General features: G+C 38.4%; 1 protein-coding gene across 1 annotated transcript; it reads right to left on the bottom strand.

Annotated features, from left to right (window-relative positions):
- Window positions 1-2,939: 2,939 nt before the first annotated feature.
- On the bottom strand, window positions 2,940-14,114 carry LOC149776226 (uncharacterized). The gene is made up of 4 exons (XM_089942626.1): window positions 13,809-14,114; window positions 11,546-11,779; window positions 6,341-6,459; window positions 2,940-3,384 (listed from the first exon to the last, which is right to left on the bottom strand). The coding sequence occupies exons 1-4, from the start codon at window positions 13,987-13,989 to the stop codon at window positions 3,031-3,033; spliced, it is 888 nt and encodes a 295-aa protein (XP_089798752.1). The 5' UTR covers window positions 13,990-14,114; the 3' UTR covers window positions 2,940-3,030.
- Between the last annotated feature and the right edge of the window lie 4,211 nt (window positions 14,115-18,325).

Here is an 18,325-nt window from a genome sequence, read left to right as displayed (position 1 = left end):
GGTTAGAGCATTCGCCTCGGGTGCGCGAGGTCGTGGATTCGAACCCCGGCTGAGTCATACTAAAGACTTATAAAATGGTACTAAGCGTTCAGCATTAAGAGATTAGTGTTAGGACTGGTCAGCATGGTGTCAGGATAAATCGACTGGGTGGGACATGATACTATATGTCTGCGGCATCATGCCCCAGTGCTTGACATCACTATAAACTGCCACACTGCAGACATCGGAGCGATATGACTGAATTTTTTTAAAGCAATGTTAAAACTCAAATTACACACACACACACACACACACACACACACACACGCACACACACACACACACACACACACTTACACGCCATCAGTTTCTAACTTATCTGTATTCAAGCATAATTCGTTTTTTGGTCTTTGCGTTATCTGTGTAGTTCATTCATAATTCCACCTCTAGTTATGCTCTTGGTATAAGAATCACGTTGTATGCAAAAGTTCGAGTTCCATGCCATACATCTCTGATTTGCATCATGCTATGAACTGTATACACCCTGCAGTATCCGTCGTGTAGTTTTCATATATGCATGTCCAAATGCTTAGAAGATATTACAATATCATATCTTTTTAGTTCGAATTTGATCATACTGAAATGAACAACGGCATCATGCACATTGCTGGTAATTATCACATCATGTACAATTAATCATGCATGCTAGTAATTATCAGCAGATTGAAATGATCAATAGCATCATGTATATGCTGATCATTATCATCATAATGTAATGAACCAAAGTATTATGTACATGCTGGTATTGATCATCAGAAATATTGGAATCCTTAAGTGGTGATTGAAATTTTGTATAAGGGGTAGCGTTGTTTCGTCCAATATATAAACATAACTTAGTACTCATAAGCTATCCTTTTGAAAGAAACTTATATTTCATTGCACCAAACGTTTTATTGTCTAGGCGAACATGAGATCAAACGAATTTCGTTCCAGCTGCTATATTCATAAACCTTTCCAAATTCCTAGCCATCCATCATAAACCTATCATTTATGAAATCCTTGATGAATGAAACATTTCTCGTCGTTTTCAGGTCTTATTTTTACCTCTTTATTTGTGTGATTTCATTTTAACTTCGTCTCCATGAGTCATAATCGAAGAATTTATGAATGAATAGGGGGATATTGATTTGGTATCCGAATTTCAAGGAAACTACAAGAGCGAAATAAGTATAAATTATATATATATATATATATATATATATATATATATATATATATATATATATATATATATATATATATATATATATGACGTGACGGGTTGTTATGCCGCCGCAATGGTAGGTGTTATGGTTGGGGTGGTGTGCTCCCAATATTCTATTTAAATTATTACAGAAGTTCTACCCAGGCAGGAAGTTAAATGAGTGAAAGATAGATGTGAAGCTCAGAGCCCCCACTTAGCAATGCCGACCGTTAAATGACTGAATATACAAAATAGTGAAATTCTACGAATACTAATTTAACGACAATTCAATAATCAAATGATTAACAAGTACTCTCCTTCCGCTCGACCCTGTGATTGCTGTTGCATAATTTGATTAGTAGTGTGAGATTGCTTTCCACCTGTCCTTGTATTCTACTCATCTGTGTATTCTTCTCTCATATTTCTCCAATTCCTTCTCCTCTTCCTCCCGATCTTCTCCGAATTCCTTCCCCTCCTATACTCCTCCCCCTTCCCCACTTTCTCCTCCTCGACTCCTTTCCTCCTCCTCCTCGACTATCTCCACCGACTAGACTTGTCTGCTCTGCTCTGCTAGTCCCACTTCGTTTCCCCTCTTAAACACTCGGGACTTAAATAAACCGGAAGTTGTGTCCACCAGAAAACTTCCTTTACGAAGCTTTGTCTTTCCTTAGAATGTCCAGTGGCTTACCCGGAATAATCATATATTGCTCAGCAATCATCCTAGCGAGACCAAATTTTCGCTTGCTAGTTAGAAGTTATAATTCGGATTAAAATTTTTATCACAGTTCCGATTGGGTGTCGCTTTGTTCGATCCAATCAACTTAGCGGACAATATCCTTCTCACTGTCTGTCCACGTGGGGACAGATTTAGAACACGGCCCATTTCCTCGCGGTTTCCTCTGATCTAAGGACAAAGCAGTAACACAAAGGTGGGAACTCGCGCCATCTAACGCTTCTGTCGATTCAAGATGCGGGTCTTCTCTCTGGTCACGGTAACCTTGCGTAAGAGATTAACTCTAGCCTGCGCCAATGTTTGGACATCAAAACATGGTTTGTAATAATACCTTAGTTTATACACGTTTTATGAACTGGGGCTGAGCAAACGCGACAATATATTTGGATTTAGTTGATGATTTTGTCAGTAAGTCTAATTGTTTTCGTTTTTATTAATTGTAATGTACTAGAAAGTGAAGTCACAATTCATCACATTCATAGACTGAACCATTTCAACTGAGATTCTACTATTTAAATTGGATGCAGACGATTTTGGAATTTAAAACCGTGTGTGATCTTGATCTGACAAAGTTTTGGTAGTATTGTGTTTTGACCTTTGCTGAAAAGATGGTGGAAGTTTGCTTGATGTATCAAATGTGAATATATGCATACTTACTTGACTTGTTTCAAGTTATTTCAATCGCATAAGCACAGGTCACTTATCTCAGCTGTTGGGACCATTTGATGTGAGGCATAATTCCAGTCTTTCAGGCTCTAATTCTACGGAATGAAAAACTGCAAGCAGGCGATGAAGCTTACATTATCAGTTTGTCGAAAAATTATTTTTTCACGTAGATACCCGTTATAATCATTCACAGATTTCATTAATACCTCGTTCTGTTTTTCTTTGTTTTATGCAGAATCTCATCCTCTGAACGTTTAGTGTATCCCTCAGCCGTTTGCCTCTTAATTCTAATTCTTAATGACAGATAACTAAAAAAGCTCATTGTCAAAACCACATTGTGAATACATCAACAATATGTTTTATTAACGCCTTGAAAACATTGAAATAAGACAAATACTAGCATAATAAATTAACTGAGATGAAGAAAAACAATAACAATCAAAATAACGTAATTTTTGAAAAAATGAGAAAAACTCCCTCCACTAACTGCTAAATTGTCAACATTTATATGCGCATTAACACTGTGAAAAACTCTAGTCCCAGAAACGGAGGAATGCATGACTTGTTTTGACCGAATTATCTGAGATTCGGGATTACACTGAGTCCATGCTTCTAAAGCAACCATAGTTCCGGCTTCGTCAAGGTCAAATGGGGACAATGGCAACTCCATGAAAAATGTATAGTTTTCATGGTGTAGTTTAACTGTGATTAAAGTCCTCGATTTCGTTCCGTTGTTTCGTGCATCTCTTTTTTCGTACAATACCTGCAAAAGAAGGAAATTTTATTTTTAACGTTACTGACTTTTTGAACAGCGATAGAGGGACATTCTTCACCTTACATCGAACATGTATGAGGTTCTCACAGCTACGATGAGTGACATCGTTTAAATTATATATATATATATATATATATATATATATATATATATATATATATATATATATATATATATATATATATATATATATATAATATTGGTAATTCGAAAGATTCTACACCATGTCTCCAACGTCGCAAGTTGTCAGTCTCTGATACTAGTGACTGACTGTGTTAAGATTGCAAAGTGTCCCTGTATCAAATAATGACGTTTAATAGTATCTCGAATAAGTAAATATGTATGAGCAGATCTGAACCAGTCAACTGGTTAAGACCGGTTTAATTAAGTTTCAACTTACCCATCTAAAAGAAACCGTAGGAACAATTGTAAATGTATAAATCGCAAACAAGCGGAGTAGAGAATGAGGATGTAACGAAAGCATTTCTAGAACAAAAGTAAATTCTAACTCACCACAATTACATTTGAGTTTCGAGATTGCATTATAATCTATGTATTGTGGATTGAGTCACATACAGCGAATCTAAGATATACGACCGATCAATAAATAAACATCCCGAAGGTTCTTGCTGTCTTTCTTGTTATTGTGGACTCCATAAGAAAATCAAGAAACTACTAGTTCAATAAATCATTTACTGAGATAAGTTATATGAGATCTAGGAAATATACATTTCTAAATCCAATATGAAACATAGTCGACTAGTAATTAAATCGCAGGGCCCAGAAAACATTTCACAATAAATGAAATCATTCTAGTTATTTACTACAATAACAAAACATAAACTCCCTCAATTTCAATAATGGGCTACATCATCAATCGATACACACTGTAGACCAGACCCTCGTTAAGATAACTAAGGAATACAACAGAAGAGAAAAATGTGTCTGCCTTCTTCAGAACTGGTGGCCGATATGTCGAAACCGATCGCCTTTACTGATCACTGTCATCTCACCTCTGCAAGAGCGGGTTCGAGTCTCAGGCTCAACCAATGTGAGTGTGCGAGAAAGCTGCCAATATTTTCTGTGGGTGGGTGGTTCATATTGGGATTTTGTCCAGGTTCTTTCCTCCACCAGTTATACTGCCACCATGTGTAGAATATATTGCGCTGAGAAATGGCGTTAAACCCACAAATAACAAGAAGTTAATGATTTCAAACTCAGAGTACAAAACTTCGACAGTTTGTTTAAAAAATTGCATGGTTACGAATCAAGATGCAAAAGATTTTTTAGTTTGCAAAGAATCAAAAAGGGCTTAGAAGGAATTGATTAGGATCTCGAACAAGCGAAATTCGACATTGTAGCAGGCACAATGGAAAAGAATGCTCTCTTCAAATAAAGATCTCAGCTACGTTGATCAGCTTAGGTACACAAAGAACAAGGGAAATGTCTTGTTTAGAATAATGTGTATCAAATTTTCGGTTTCTTGCTGGCATTGGTAAACTCAGTTTTATAGATCATGAACAAGCAACGACAATGTCTGGACAAAGGCAACGTCGGATATCATGCAAAGGAAACTGAATGTATAACATTGCAACAACAATAACATTCCTGCAATGTTTCAGGTCATGCTTTGTCGCGCGTTTTTGTTTATTATAAATGTCTCACGCAAAAACATAAAATTGATAGTTACAACTCATTATTAGACTCCGTTGCAACTGTGTCGTAATGTAACAGCTGCTGTGTTGCTTATTAGGGCCACCATTTAGAATGTCTGTAGCAGTACATGTTATCTTGTTGTTATAGAACACAGTTGTACATATTTCTTGGTTATGTTATAACACACAGCTTTACATGGTATCATACTCTACACTGACTGGTTGCGATTTATAAATTTACAAGTGTTCTATAGATGTTACCGTATATGGAGCATGAGGAAGCTTAAAAGTATTTTAACCAGAAAATTGTTTCAGAACTGTTTAAACATATCTACTCGAATATTTCAAACTGTGGTAACTTAATCCTGATTGCTCCATTACCAGATAGATCGAGTGGTTAAGAGATAGATAGATAAAGATAAATGAAAAGGTCATACTCATTTAGAGCTAAATTGATTTTGCGGGTGATTTTATATGAAGAATCCAATTTGTAATTAAGAAGAAGAAGATAAAGAACTAGGAGGAGGATGACGATGACAACGATGATGATTATGATGACGATTTTGACGATAAAACAAGTTAGATACAGCGTGTATAGATAGAACAACTGGTAGGAACCAAAGTAGACGCACAGAGAGAGAGAGAGAGAGAGAGAGAGAGAGAGAGAGAGAGAGAGAGAGAGAGAAAGAGAGAGATTATTTCATTGTTGGCGTTAACATTATGACATTAAAACATGACTAACAATGAATTATATTTGTACTGTGGAGAAACAATCCGTCATCTTTGCTTTCCGAATCCATGAAAATTATTTTCACATGGTCAAATGTAAGAGATTTATTCGCAAAAAGAAATCATTTGAACAAACACACAGTTCCTAAGAAGGGCTGTGGTGCTCCAGCGAAGGACAACTATGATAATGTTGTATGTTACGGTTGATAATGTGGGAAAATACTGAGCAGTATTGGACAGGGTCACGACACGAAAAGAACATTTGTATATTTAGAGAAATACATATTATAGACATATAAAAAATTCATGATAAGTTTTTGTTTTAATTGCAAGAATTCCCACTTCTAAAACATAGAGGAACAAGGATTATAGTGAATACGTTCTAGATGGCATGACGTCGAGGTCGAGGTCAAGGTGGGTCCACAAAATTCCCAAAACCTAGAGAAACAAGGATTGTAGTGAATGCATTCTAGATTAGATGGCATAACGTTGAAATCGAGGTGTGTCCATATTCTTTATGTGTGCTATTTTCTTAGGTTTGCATTTGCGTATGGTATTACCTTAGTTATGAGTCGATCTTGATGGTATATAGACTTAAAATACGTCACTAAAAGCAGCAAGAGTTTCCTAAATTCATCCATTTTGCGAGAATCTAAACCCGTGTTTCTTTGTTTGCATTCTGAAAAAGAGACACAGCATACATTAAGAAAACCCGAAACACATGTTGATTTTGGAACAAGTTAGTGAAAAGTCTTAAACTGAAATCAAAGCCAGTGAAATTTTTTGTTTTGTATGCAATAAAGAATGTTAATGTTCCCTTTCATAAACCTTTATTATATTAGATAAATGAAACACTTAATTACTATCTTTAACTTTGTATACGGACGAAAAACTGAAATGTAAAATTACATAAGGCGACACGAGGATGGCTCAACGTGTTAACTTACTGTAATGACCGTCCATAAGGATTTAATTTGAAACCTCTCTCTCTCTCCATCACTCTTTAAAAAAACAAATCCCGATACATAAAGGGGCGAATTAAATAATTTCTTTATTTTCTGAGTAGTCTTGTTTATAATTTAATTTTCTGAAAGAAAGACAGATAGAGAGAATGAAAAAAAAAATGCAATCGGCAGATGTCCACTAAGCTCGTCTGGATGCAAATAATGTAAATCATATACTCTACTCCATGGAGAGATGGGAGAAAAAAGAGTGGTGTTCCATTATTAAGTCACTCACTATACTGCTGTACCTTACATAGCCCTGGTTGAACAAGATCTCTTGAACTGGATTAAGTTATGGCATTTATACTTAAATAATTTCATTTCCATTCAATACCTGGAAGATGAAAAGCGCAATATCGTAGTTTTAAGTCATTTAATGTTTAATATCGGGGGCGGGGGGCGCGTAATCACCCATTATGACGCAGCTTGTAACATACACCGGCACAATAAGACCTCACTTACAAGATGGTGCTCACTTATAGATCTAATTAAATATGCAGCTAAAATGCAAAACCAGGTATTTGCTTTGTTCTATGCCGGCTGACATAACAAGTTTGATACGGTGCATGGATACGTCTGGACCATTATGTTGAGACGTATTCACAGCTTTATCAAACGAGTTCTTTTTCCTGACTCGGACAAAACAAGAATGAATGCAGTGTGGATTTTATTAGAGATTAAAACTTCCTCTGTGTAGCTATTTCAGCTGCACTGTATTAAATAAATTCAAACCACGGTGGGATTTAGAAATGGTTGGTTGGTTATTTGAATTATAGTGGCGTTCGCACATAGGTGCATGTGCAAAATTGTAATGCCGGCACCGCAGGCTGATAATTATTCCTGGGGGAAGGAATTTGAGCACATACCCCAGGCGTTAATACACACAATGAGTGGTGTTAATTTAGCCTCAGGTCGTGGGATTATATAGTCCCTAACGCATTGAATGTAGGGCTTTCATAAGTGGGAATGGACCCAACACGCACTCATGTTAAAATAAGAATTTGTCAGTCTGTCTACTGAGCCAGGTGTCTACCAAAGCAGCATGTGACGCACGCCGCGATTGGTCGCTGCTATGACGTATCATCAGAACACCTAGGTTTAGACGGGTGGAAATGGTTCCGTCGTGGTACAGGAAGTCCGGAAGAGGCACAGGAAGAGAGGTACCCGGCAAAAGGCGCAAACGCACGGAGTCCTGAAACGCCAGCCCATACTTAGCAAAATATGGTCTAGTTATTTTAATGGACAATAAGAGTACCACTAATGTGTAAGCCACCAATGCAATTAATCAAATCAACTGAGTCAAAAACTTTCTCAAATGATTCATTCACAAAGTTGGAATTTAGTGTGCAGAGTGTACATACAATTACTAATAAATACTAATCAGCGTAGTCAAAATGACCCGTACATAGTTTGTATCACGCATAATGAAAATCGAAGACTAAACATTGTTTATGGTAGTAACCAAACGGATCATGCTAGAATATTAAAATAGAAATATTATCAAAAGCAGTTTCCCAGCCAAAATGTAGACCACATCATTCACCTTTTCAATTCTGGCAGGTAACTGAACCTTTTCCACATCGAGATAAAACCGGGGTCATCAGAAGTAAGGCAGCACCTGGTTCACAGAGCTGCTATCGTCAGTCCACCAATAAATGGACTGCTAACGCCCAAGCTGGTAATGTGCTTGCATACTGGAGAGTAAAGTTCCTTTTTAACTACAGTAATATTTCCTCTTTTGTTCAATATGAGGAGACTCGCTGACATGCAGTTATCACCGGACTTCTATCTTTGTTCTTCCACAATTATGTGGTTCCCTGTGTCCGCACGTACAGCATGTTATCCCATGCACACACATACCACTCCGTCAAGGTACCAGCCAGATCTACAATGTTAATCTCTCAATGTCGCCAAAGTAACCACTATCATTCCTTCATGCAGGCGGCTTCCCTCAGTGAAGTAACTCAGCAGCAATCTAAACTATACACGACTACAACATAGTCCTTGTAGGGCTGGTGGTTCATTCTTCTCCATTCTAAATGGCAATTCCTGGCCACACGTAGTCGCTAGAGTTTACTGCCCTTCGATGTTCACTCATCGAAGTCTCCAACCCACATGATGAATATGGGATTTATAAATTGCGATTCATGCGTATACAATAATGACACGCGTACGTCAAAGAAGACATTCAAGTAACTCTAATCTAGAATTGTGTTACTGAAATACGGACAAAACAGCTGTATTAAACGCCAGATCAACCACGTAAGATTAAAATGTATGTAATAAATACTTCTGTTCCTGGGGAAAGCATACTGGTATACCAGATGGACGTCAGAATTGTTTAAAGTCATCCCTTTTAGTTAGATACCCATTAGCTTTATATCATGTACCTGACATTCAATAGAGATGTTCGATCCATTGTTGCTTATGACACACCGGAATTGGCCCTATTTAGACGCTTTACCGGACTTTCGCTCATCGATATTCTTAGACTTGCCAAATCGAACCATTATAAATGCCAGTAACTTTTGAATTTCATTTACATTGTAAATGCAGCCTTATTTAGAAAGCGTTATAGATGGTATATTATAAATACAAAAACCACATTAGTGTTTTGTTCCGAGTTGGGTGAAAGAACTCCTTTGATATGGCGAATTAACGCGTCTCAGCCTGACCACCTTGACGTATCTCGTTCTTCTGGCAGAACAATAACACAATTTACTTTTGTGTATATATCAAGTTTTACTCAGAGTTTAGCTAGTGCCATACAAACACGACATAAAATCAACATATCGATCTGAGCGTGAAAAACAGGTCACAATGACCTACCATTTTGTACCGAGATATAGTAATCCTGCTTATCTATATCTTACACAAAGACGCAACAAGGCTGCCGACCTGTGCTGTCCGGGAAAGGCATCGAACCCCCAACCCTTAAATTAAGGGTACATATGAGCTACCGCCGCCCGTGTACACATACCAAATGTTAATGCAGCATAAGCGATAGTGTGAAATATGTATAACGCATGCACATGCATACTCTCTCACACACACACACGAGAGAGAGAGAGAGAGAGAGAGAGAGAGAGAGAGAGAGAGATTTGAGAATTAGGTACCTGAATGATTAATCAAATGAAGCTTTGTACAAATACGGTATGCACGGTCGTTATATGTACTGCACTACACTTCCTAAAGATTACGTTTTCATCGATTATGTAATCTCTTGTAATAGGACGTGTATTTGTATTTCTTTAAAGATTTCCATTTGCGTTACAGTTTTATTTGATGTAACTGCTTGATTGATGCTGCCAAACAATTTGAATATTGACAATGAAGACAGCTGAGTTTCGCATCACTAGAGTGGAGACGGCAGGGGGCTGGTATGTGTGTGTGCGTGTGTATACGCTTGCTTGTTTACTGGTGGCCTAGTGGTTATATCGTCCGTCTCGGATGCGGGAGGTCGTCGGTTCGATCTCCAGCTGAGTCATACCAAAGACTTACAAAAATGGTACAAACAGCTGACTCGCTTGGCGCTCAGCATTAAGAGGTTAGTGTTAAGACTGGTCGGCCTGGTGTCAGGATAATGCGACTGGGTGGGACATCATTGTACATGTCTGCGGCATGATGCCCCAGTGCTAGACATCACTATAAACTGTCACACCGCAGACATCGTAGCGATATGACTAACAAAATTTTTAAGCTACGTTAAAAATCCAAATTACACACTCAAACGCATGATTTCAGCTGTAAAATAACTAAATAATGTAGCATGATAGCTCTCGCTTTCTTGGCGATTGACGTACATAGGAATGTGAAAGCCGAAAGCCGTCAGCAGATATTGAATACGACACCCTACGCTTTCTACAACACTACCATAGCACTATGTAAAATTAGAGCAGATACGGATGCGTGTGCATCTTTTTTTTATCTTTCTCATTTTAGAGGCAAGGTGAGGGCGGACGTCTATATTTTATCACAGTTCTGATGTGGTTAGTAGTTGCCACTCTCAAACACCCTATTAAGCCAACCTCCTCCCAGTGCCCCGTTTCGGCACTTTTCTAAATTGATACATACGGTCATGTCACTGAGTTTGAATTTCACTTCCTAGTAAAAAAAGCTTAACTAATAGCTGGGTTACTTGATACTTTAAGTGCGGCTTTCTTCGGAGGTGTTTCGCAACATATTCCCGGGAATCTGTGATGCGTCATGCAAATCAGTAAATCAATAAATATTGAATTTAATGTAAATGCTTTAGATATAAACGAGAAAGTACCGTGTTTGCAAATTCGGTCTATTTTCGGGTTGTTGAAGTTCGACAACTATTTGCTTCACAATCCGGTAGAAATTAAATAATCTGATATGTAATAATAACAACGGCTCAAAGTGATATCATGTATGTTCACCCGTGTGTATCCGATGGTCTAGTCAATAAATAACCTGTTCGTAAAACACCAAATCGGGACGTTCGTCAGCACGTACTTTCTGTACTTTTTTAAATAAGGTTCAATTTAAAAGCACTGTTGCTCGTTGCCTGTGCACCCTTTGTCCGTCGACATATCTTGGTTAAAGCCCCAATGATATTCCCCGGTTGCCCCCCCCCCCCCCTCCTCGGCCCTGAGTATCGGAGCTGTTGTGTGCCCTGGGAAGGAAGCTTTACTCCAAAACTTAATCCAAATGATATAATCGTACATACGTAGATGTTTCTTTGCAAAAACAAAATATACAACAGTTTTTTTTAATAAAAAAAATAGCAGTAATTACCTTCTCTGTATTGTCTCATACGACATATATCCATTTCGTGCAGACTGTTTAAGCATTTGTTGTGCCTGTGACAGGCCGGATATTGTTCTTCAATGATGGAGTTACATATTCTCTCAATTTCAGATCTATTATGTTCATCGACGCATTCATACATCAAGTTCAGACGTCTCCTCAAAAAGTCCACATCGCTTGCAAACAAGATATTCAAGGTCCTACCTGCTGCTTTGTTCAACACTGGAATGGTGATAAAAGTTTAAGTATAAAATATATATCTTCCGATTGATTTGCAAACATTAAAAGAGAGTAAATAGAGATATGACTTGTATCAGTAAAATGTATATATGGATATAATGTTTTGTTGTTATTTCTAAAGCATTTTCCAGATATCATCTGAGAGCACTTTTAAACCCCTTTCATATATTAATCGGACTGTATACTGACCAGTGATTTAGTCCATGACTGTCCACGCCAGTAAATGTTCAGTCATCCAGAATAAAGTTATAACATCTGACTGACTGATCTGATCTGGTTGAAGGGTACATTATTCATTCTTCTGACACGGATGCATGCGTTAACTCCGCGATTCCTAATCACCGTCCCTGCCTAATGGTTTAGGTACTGCATCTAGAGCAAACCTAGGTCAACCATATTCATACTGAATTCATTATATCAGTTTCATTTCATGCCACAAATCGATATTTTTGAAGACTGTGTATGTATTTGTACATAAGATAATTTGGGTGTAAAACCTCCATAAGATGCAGCCGCAGTTATCACGAATTATCAAACACGCATGTTTCAAATCCAGTTTTATAGATGTTGCATTTAAAAAATGAACGGTTACAAGTTACAATAGAGTATATATGTGCCTAATTCACGTGCAGGTTTATTTATGAGATATTGTCATTTCATGCATCAGATTCTGAATAAAGCATTATGCAGTCCAGGCTCGAATAACATGTAAAGTACATGTACACCTAATTATGTCAACATGTCCCCCCCCCCCCGATATATAATATTTACTACACTTAACTTAAAATACGTCGTATGTAGGTCACAATCATCAGCTGCCCGAGTCCAATCAGGTCTGACAGCATTAATTCGGAGCCTTCCCCAATTCCATAACCTGGGTCAAGTCATTCCACAGTTCCACAAATTAGGTCAGACCATGTCACAGTTCCATAAACTGGGTCAAACCATTGCACTTTTCCACTGATTAGGTCTGAACATTCCACAGTCCCACATACTGGGTCAAGCGATTCCACAATTCCACAAAGTGGGTCAAGCGATTCCACAATTCCACAAAGTGGGTCAAGCGTTTCATTCACTAATCACTATCATCCTGGTTAATTTCTGATAATTTTGCGATTAGAAATTGATCTTTTGTTTTGAATAATTTACCACATAACGTGACCATAAATTAAAATCATAGACAGTACATGATTTAACATGGGACATATATCATTTGGGTAACAATAGCAAATATTATATACCCCGCATGGGATTGTTTCCCTCCTGTTATTCCAATATTATCCTTTATAACTGTGTTTCCTAAGTTTGATATATGACTACTTTATGATTACATATATTGATAATGAATTCATGCAGCTTATGATTTAGACATTTTTGTAATAGCTTGTCATTTTATTTCCAGGATCAGCTAGTTTGTTTTTTCGCTATTTTCTAGTTCCCCTTGAGGTTGATTTATAATACGGCAAATAACATTGATGAACTGAAACATCTACTTCATCTCTAGTCCTTAGCACACAAAATTACTAAAGCTAACATAATTAAATAAAAAAATTACGAAAGGTTAGGTCTAAAAGAAACATGAGAATAATATGTTGACACAGATTCGTCCTAATATCCATATATATTTCACACAAACAGGTAAGGAAACAATGGCAGACAGACAAAGAGACAGACACACGGACTGTTAGACATAGTGGACTCAAAATGTCCTGGAAAATCTATAGAAGCGTGTAGGCACAGAGAGAGAGAGAGAGAGAGAGAGAGAGAGAGAGAGAGATTCGTGTTTAGGAAGAATATAACGCTTTTGTCAACAACTTTAAACATTGACCTTGATTAACAGTGATTAGGTAAACTGCATCCAGAACTATTTGACTGAATTGAAAATATTTACTAAACGACGATGAACTCATTATCAGTAGATGTTAATAGCATGTGTGCATATAATTTAATCTCTGGTAGCAATGATATACGTACAAAGAAGTTTATTCCATGTTAGGAATGACATACATACCAAGAAGTTTATTCCATGGTAATTTCCTTATCATTTCTTTGGATTGCAAAGGCTCCTTCCCTAAAGTGGTCAATGATAAATCTTCATTCCGCTCGCGACACACAATAGATCCACAAGAAATTAAGCGTAAATGAATTACAGCAATATAGATCAATATAACTTGTATTAACATAGGTGACATGTTACCAATTGTATTTCATAATGGTTAAACCTATGCAAAATTCAATATTCTAGACGCTCCTGAGCTTCTTGTGCGAGAATTAAACTGGCTATCTGTGCACATGTAGTTTTATCATACCCATTCTATAACTACCACTTTGAACCCGGAAGTCAAAGCTAGTAAGGGGATTCCCCTGGTGCGCCTTGATATACTCAGAAGTTGGGAAACTAGAAGATACCGTTTACCTTTGGGGGTTGCAGTGGCCTGTAAACGAGCCAGGGAGATATATATAAATATATATATATATATATATATATATATATATATATATATATATATATATATATATATATATATATATATATATATATATATATAGAGAGAGAGAGAGAGAGAGAGAGAGAGAGAGAGAGAGAGAGAGTACTGCATCACTGGCCTGAGTCTATTAACAACAAAAATTCCAAATGCTCTCTCTCTCTCTCTCTCTCTCTCTCTCTCTCTCTCTCTCTCTCTGTTATATATGTTAGCTGTCTAGCCTGAAAAAAAATACTTCCATACGAATGCTTCCCCCCCCACACACACACACTGTAAATCATAAATATATTGGGGATAACAATGCGTTTACACACACACACACACACACACACACTGTAAATCATAAATATATTGGGGATAACAATTTTGTGGCTTGGTAGTAAACGTACCTGGTGATACACTGTTTGCCATCTGGACAGCACTGATATATATGTCCTGGAGGATTAAATATTTTCTATATATTATATGTGTAAGCCGCGTAAGTAACCAAACTGTGTGTGTGTGTGTGTGTGTGTGTGTGTGTGTGTGTGTGTGTTTTCTTCTGCCAGTTCAAACAATTATTCTGGAGGAGGAAGTAATGATCGTACGGTATAAGGTATCCGGTGTCGTAGATCACTAGTACATATATAACAAAGGTACCTGTATGTAAATGCAAGATACCTAACTGTTCTATACAAGAATGGCTATATACCTGTAATATAATTAATAAAAAGACATTGAACCGGTTTCAATACTTATGAGGTGTTATGTATGAAACTTCTAATGTACATGAAATGCGTCATGGCGACCAGGAAATAGAAAATGATGGAATAGTCACTCAATACTGTTGTAAACTGAGCTTTGTCACCCCACACTCATACCCTTACTTTGATGCTTTGATTGTTCTTTTACAATGGCTACAATTTACTCAACAGTTAACAATCTAGAATAAATGTTCCATGCAGTGATAAAATATTTTGTTTTTCATATATAATGATTGCCGTGACTTAAACCATTGCACTAAATTTCCGAAAATTTAGCGAACTTGAAAAGAAACTGATAACTGGCCAGATATTTTGTTTGTCAGAAATGGCAAAGACAAAGCGTAGCATTAAGTTTTGAAATTGCACCAGACTTTAGAGGACTGAAAATAATTACTCTTTAAAGCGGGTCCAAAACTACATTGACAACAATCCATATGGACATTTGTAAATTTGGTAAATACATATCCTGACTATTTAGAATCTCAAGTACGATTCGCTATCTCTCATATTTGCCTAAGAAAACACGGATGCTTCTGCTTTCTTCGCTTTTCAATATTCCCAATCTAGCATCTGGGGGCAAAAGTAAGTGAAACAATAACGATTTTGGGCGATAGACGGTACTACTTTGCTATAAAGAAGCAATCATATCAAAGTTGTAATATATCTGTTTAAGTCCAGAAATAACCTCTGATGTTCTTTTAGAAATACACATACATTTACTGGTTTCTTGATTCGTCTCTGATATAGTTAATCCCATATGTTGTGATAGAAAAGGTCGTTAACTTTCGATTAGGACTTTGTCCCTTCTGCTGCCATATTGTGCCATGTGAACAAAAGTAGTCCCATATGTAGTTCTCAATGGTAGCAAACTATATATATATATATATATATATATATATATATATATATATATATATATATATATATATATATATATATATATATATATATATATATATATATATATATATGTGTGTGTGTGTGTGTGTGTGTGTGTGTGTGTGTGTGTGTGTGTGTGTGTGTGTGTGTGGGTTCCAAGGGTTGTTATCGCAGGGGGCGGATGTGGGAGAGAAGCACCCACTTCCCTTGGAAATCCCCAAATGGCTTGCGTCTGATAGAGCCTTTGACAACCAAATCCAGCTCCAGGCCTTCACGAGTGGCGGAACCTGTTTAAACTCACTGGAGAAGGGATAACAGGTGAGTTTCTGGGGCCTAAAAACCAGACGCTTCAGGCAGATGGGGCTAGTTAACCTTGGGTGGTCGCCCATCTAGGAGAAGGTAAACTCCGATTTCAAACCTTCGCTACCTTGCGACTATACCCTCTCATGGGAAAGGCTAAGGGAGTAAACCCCAACAGAAAATCAGGAGACGGAGTCCCTAAGACGACTTGGCATTGCTCTCAGTGTCATCTCGGCAACTCCGGATGATCTCCAGACAATCAGCGATGTTCGAAAAACTTCAGTCATCAACGACAAAACTTGCAAGACTCCAGGTCGTCATCGCCTCACTAAATGAGACACGGCTACCAGATTCCGGGTCCCTTAGAGAAAAAAAAAACTACACGTTCTTCTGGCAAGGAAAGAGCTCCGACGAGGCAAGGGAATTTGGTGTTGGATTCGCCGTCAGGAACACTCTGCTGGGGATGATAGAACCCTGTCAATAAGGAAATGGAAGACTACTATCCATCCGTCTCCACACTTGATCAGCGTTTACGTTCAACACTAAGCGCCACCGCAGATACCAAGGATGAGTTCTGTGACGGGTTAGACTCGCTTATCGAAAACATTACCAAGGAAGAGAACTTGATATTACTGGGCGAATTCAATTCTAGAGTTGGTGCCGACCATGACTCTTGGCCTTCCTCTCTCGGCAAGTTTGGTGTTGGGAAGATGAATGAGAACAGGCAGAGTCTCCTAAAGATGTGCTCGTAATACGACCTCAGCATCACTAATTCACTATTTCAGACAAAGCCACAACATAAAGTGTCTCAGAGGCATCCCCGGTCCAAAACACTGGCACCAGCTGGACTTGATCATTACAAGATGGTCTACCATGAAGTGTATGCTTCTTACCCGTACCTTCCACAGCGCTGACTGCGACACCGACCACTTGATGGTGTGCTGCAAAAGGAAGCTTCAGTCGAAGAAGTTCCATCGCTCTAGACAAGAGGGCATACCACGCATTGATGTGAGCAAAACGTCATATTCATACAATGATGACGAATTTACATATGACCTCTCCAAGACCTTTGATTCAGAACCTCACAACGGCAGTGCCAAAGAGAGATGGCTCACATAAGAGAGACTGTATACAGCACAGCCACACGGACCTTTGGTAAAAAGCAGTCAAAGTAGAGCGCCACAGTGATCACGTGGAATACAAATGTTTCCCCTGCCTGAAGACACTACAGGCATACATGTCTACCGGAAGCAAAGTGCAGAGGTTAGCACGGCAGTGCGCCAATGAATACTGGCTTCAGCTCTGTCAGAGCATCCAGTCAGCAGCAGATATCGGAAAGATCTGAGGCATGTACGATGGCATAAATAAAGCAATGGGACACACGAAGAAAGTGACAGCACCACTGAAGTCGGCAGCAGGTGGTACCATCCACAACAAGGGCAAACAGATGGAGCTTTGGGTGGAGTACTACTCTGAGCTGTACTCACGAGAGAACCACGTGATCAAAGATGACCTCAACGCCATTGAAAACCTCCCTCTCATGGCTGAACTGGACGAGAAACCTACTGTAGCCAAACTAAAGAAGTCCTTAGAGAAACTGTCCTTAGGTAAAGCCCCAGGGAAGGATGGTGTCTCACCAGAAGTCATCAGGTGCGGCTGGAGCGTGCTGCTCACACACCTGCACGACCGCCTCTGCCAGTGTTTGGATGGGGCTGCATTGCCTCAGGACATGAAATAAGCCAATGTAGTAACCCTGTACAAGAACAAGGGCGACATAAGCGACTGCAATAACTACAGGGGCATATCCCTTCTCATGATCGTGGGTTAAGTCTTCGCACGCGTCATCCTGAACAGACTGCAGACGCTTGCTGATGCAGTGTATCCAGAGTCGCAGTGCGAGTTCCACGCAGAGAGGTCCACAATCGACATGATCTTCTCCGTCAGGCAACTGCAGGAGAAATTCAGAGAACAAAACATGGCCTTTATAGACCTTACCAAGTTCGATCTGGTCATCAGACACGGACTTTACACATTCCTGACAAATAGTGGGTGCCCTCCAAAGCTGATAAGCATGATTAAGTCATTCCATGATGACATGAAAGACACAGTGCAGTACGATG

Source organism: Sinohyriopsis cumingii, chromosome 18, assembly GCF_028554795.1.
Source record: "Sinohyriopsis cumingii isolate HCF-2022 chromosome 18, ASM2855479v2, whole genome shotgun sequence".
Lineage (NCBI taxonomy): Eukaryota > Metazoa > Mollusca > Bivalvia > Unionida > Unionidae > Sinohyriopsis > Sinohyriopsis cumingii.
This window is presented reverse-complemented; position numbering and strand designations above follow the sequence as displayed.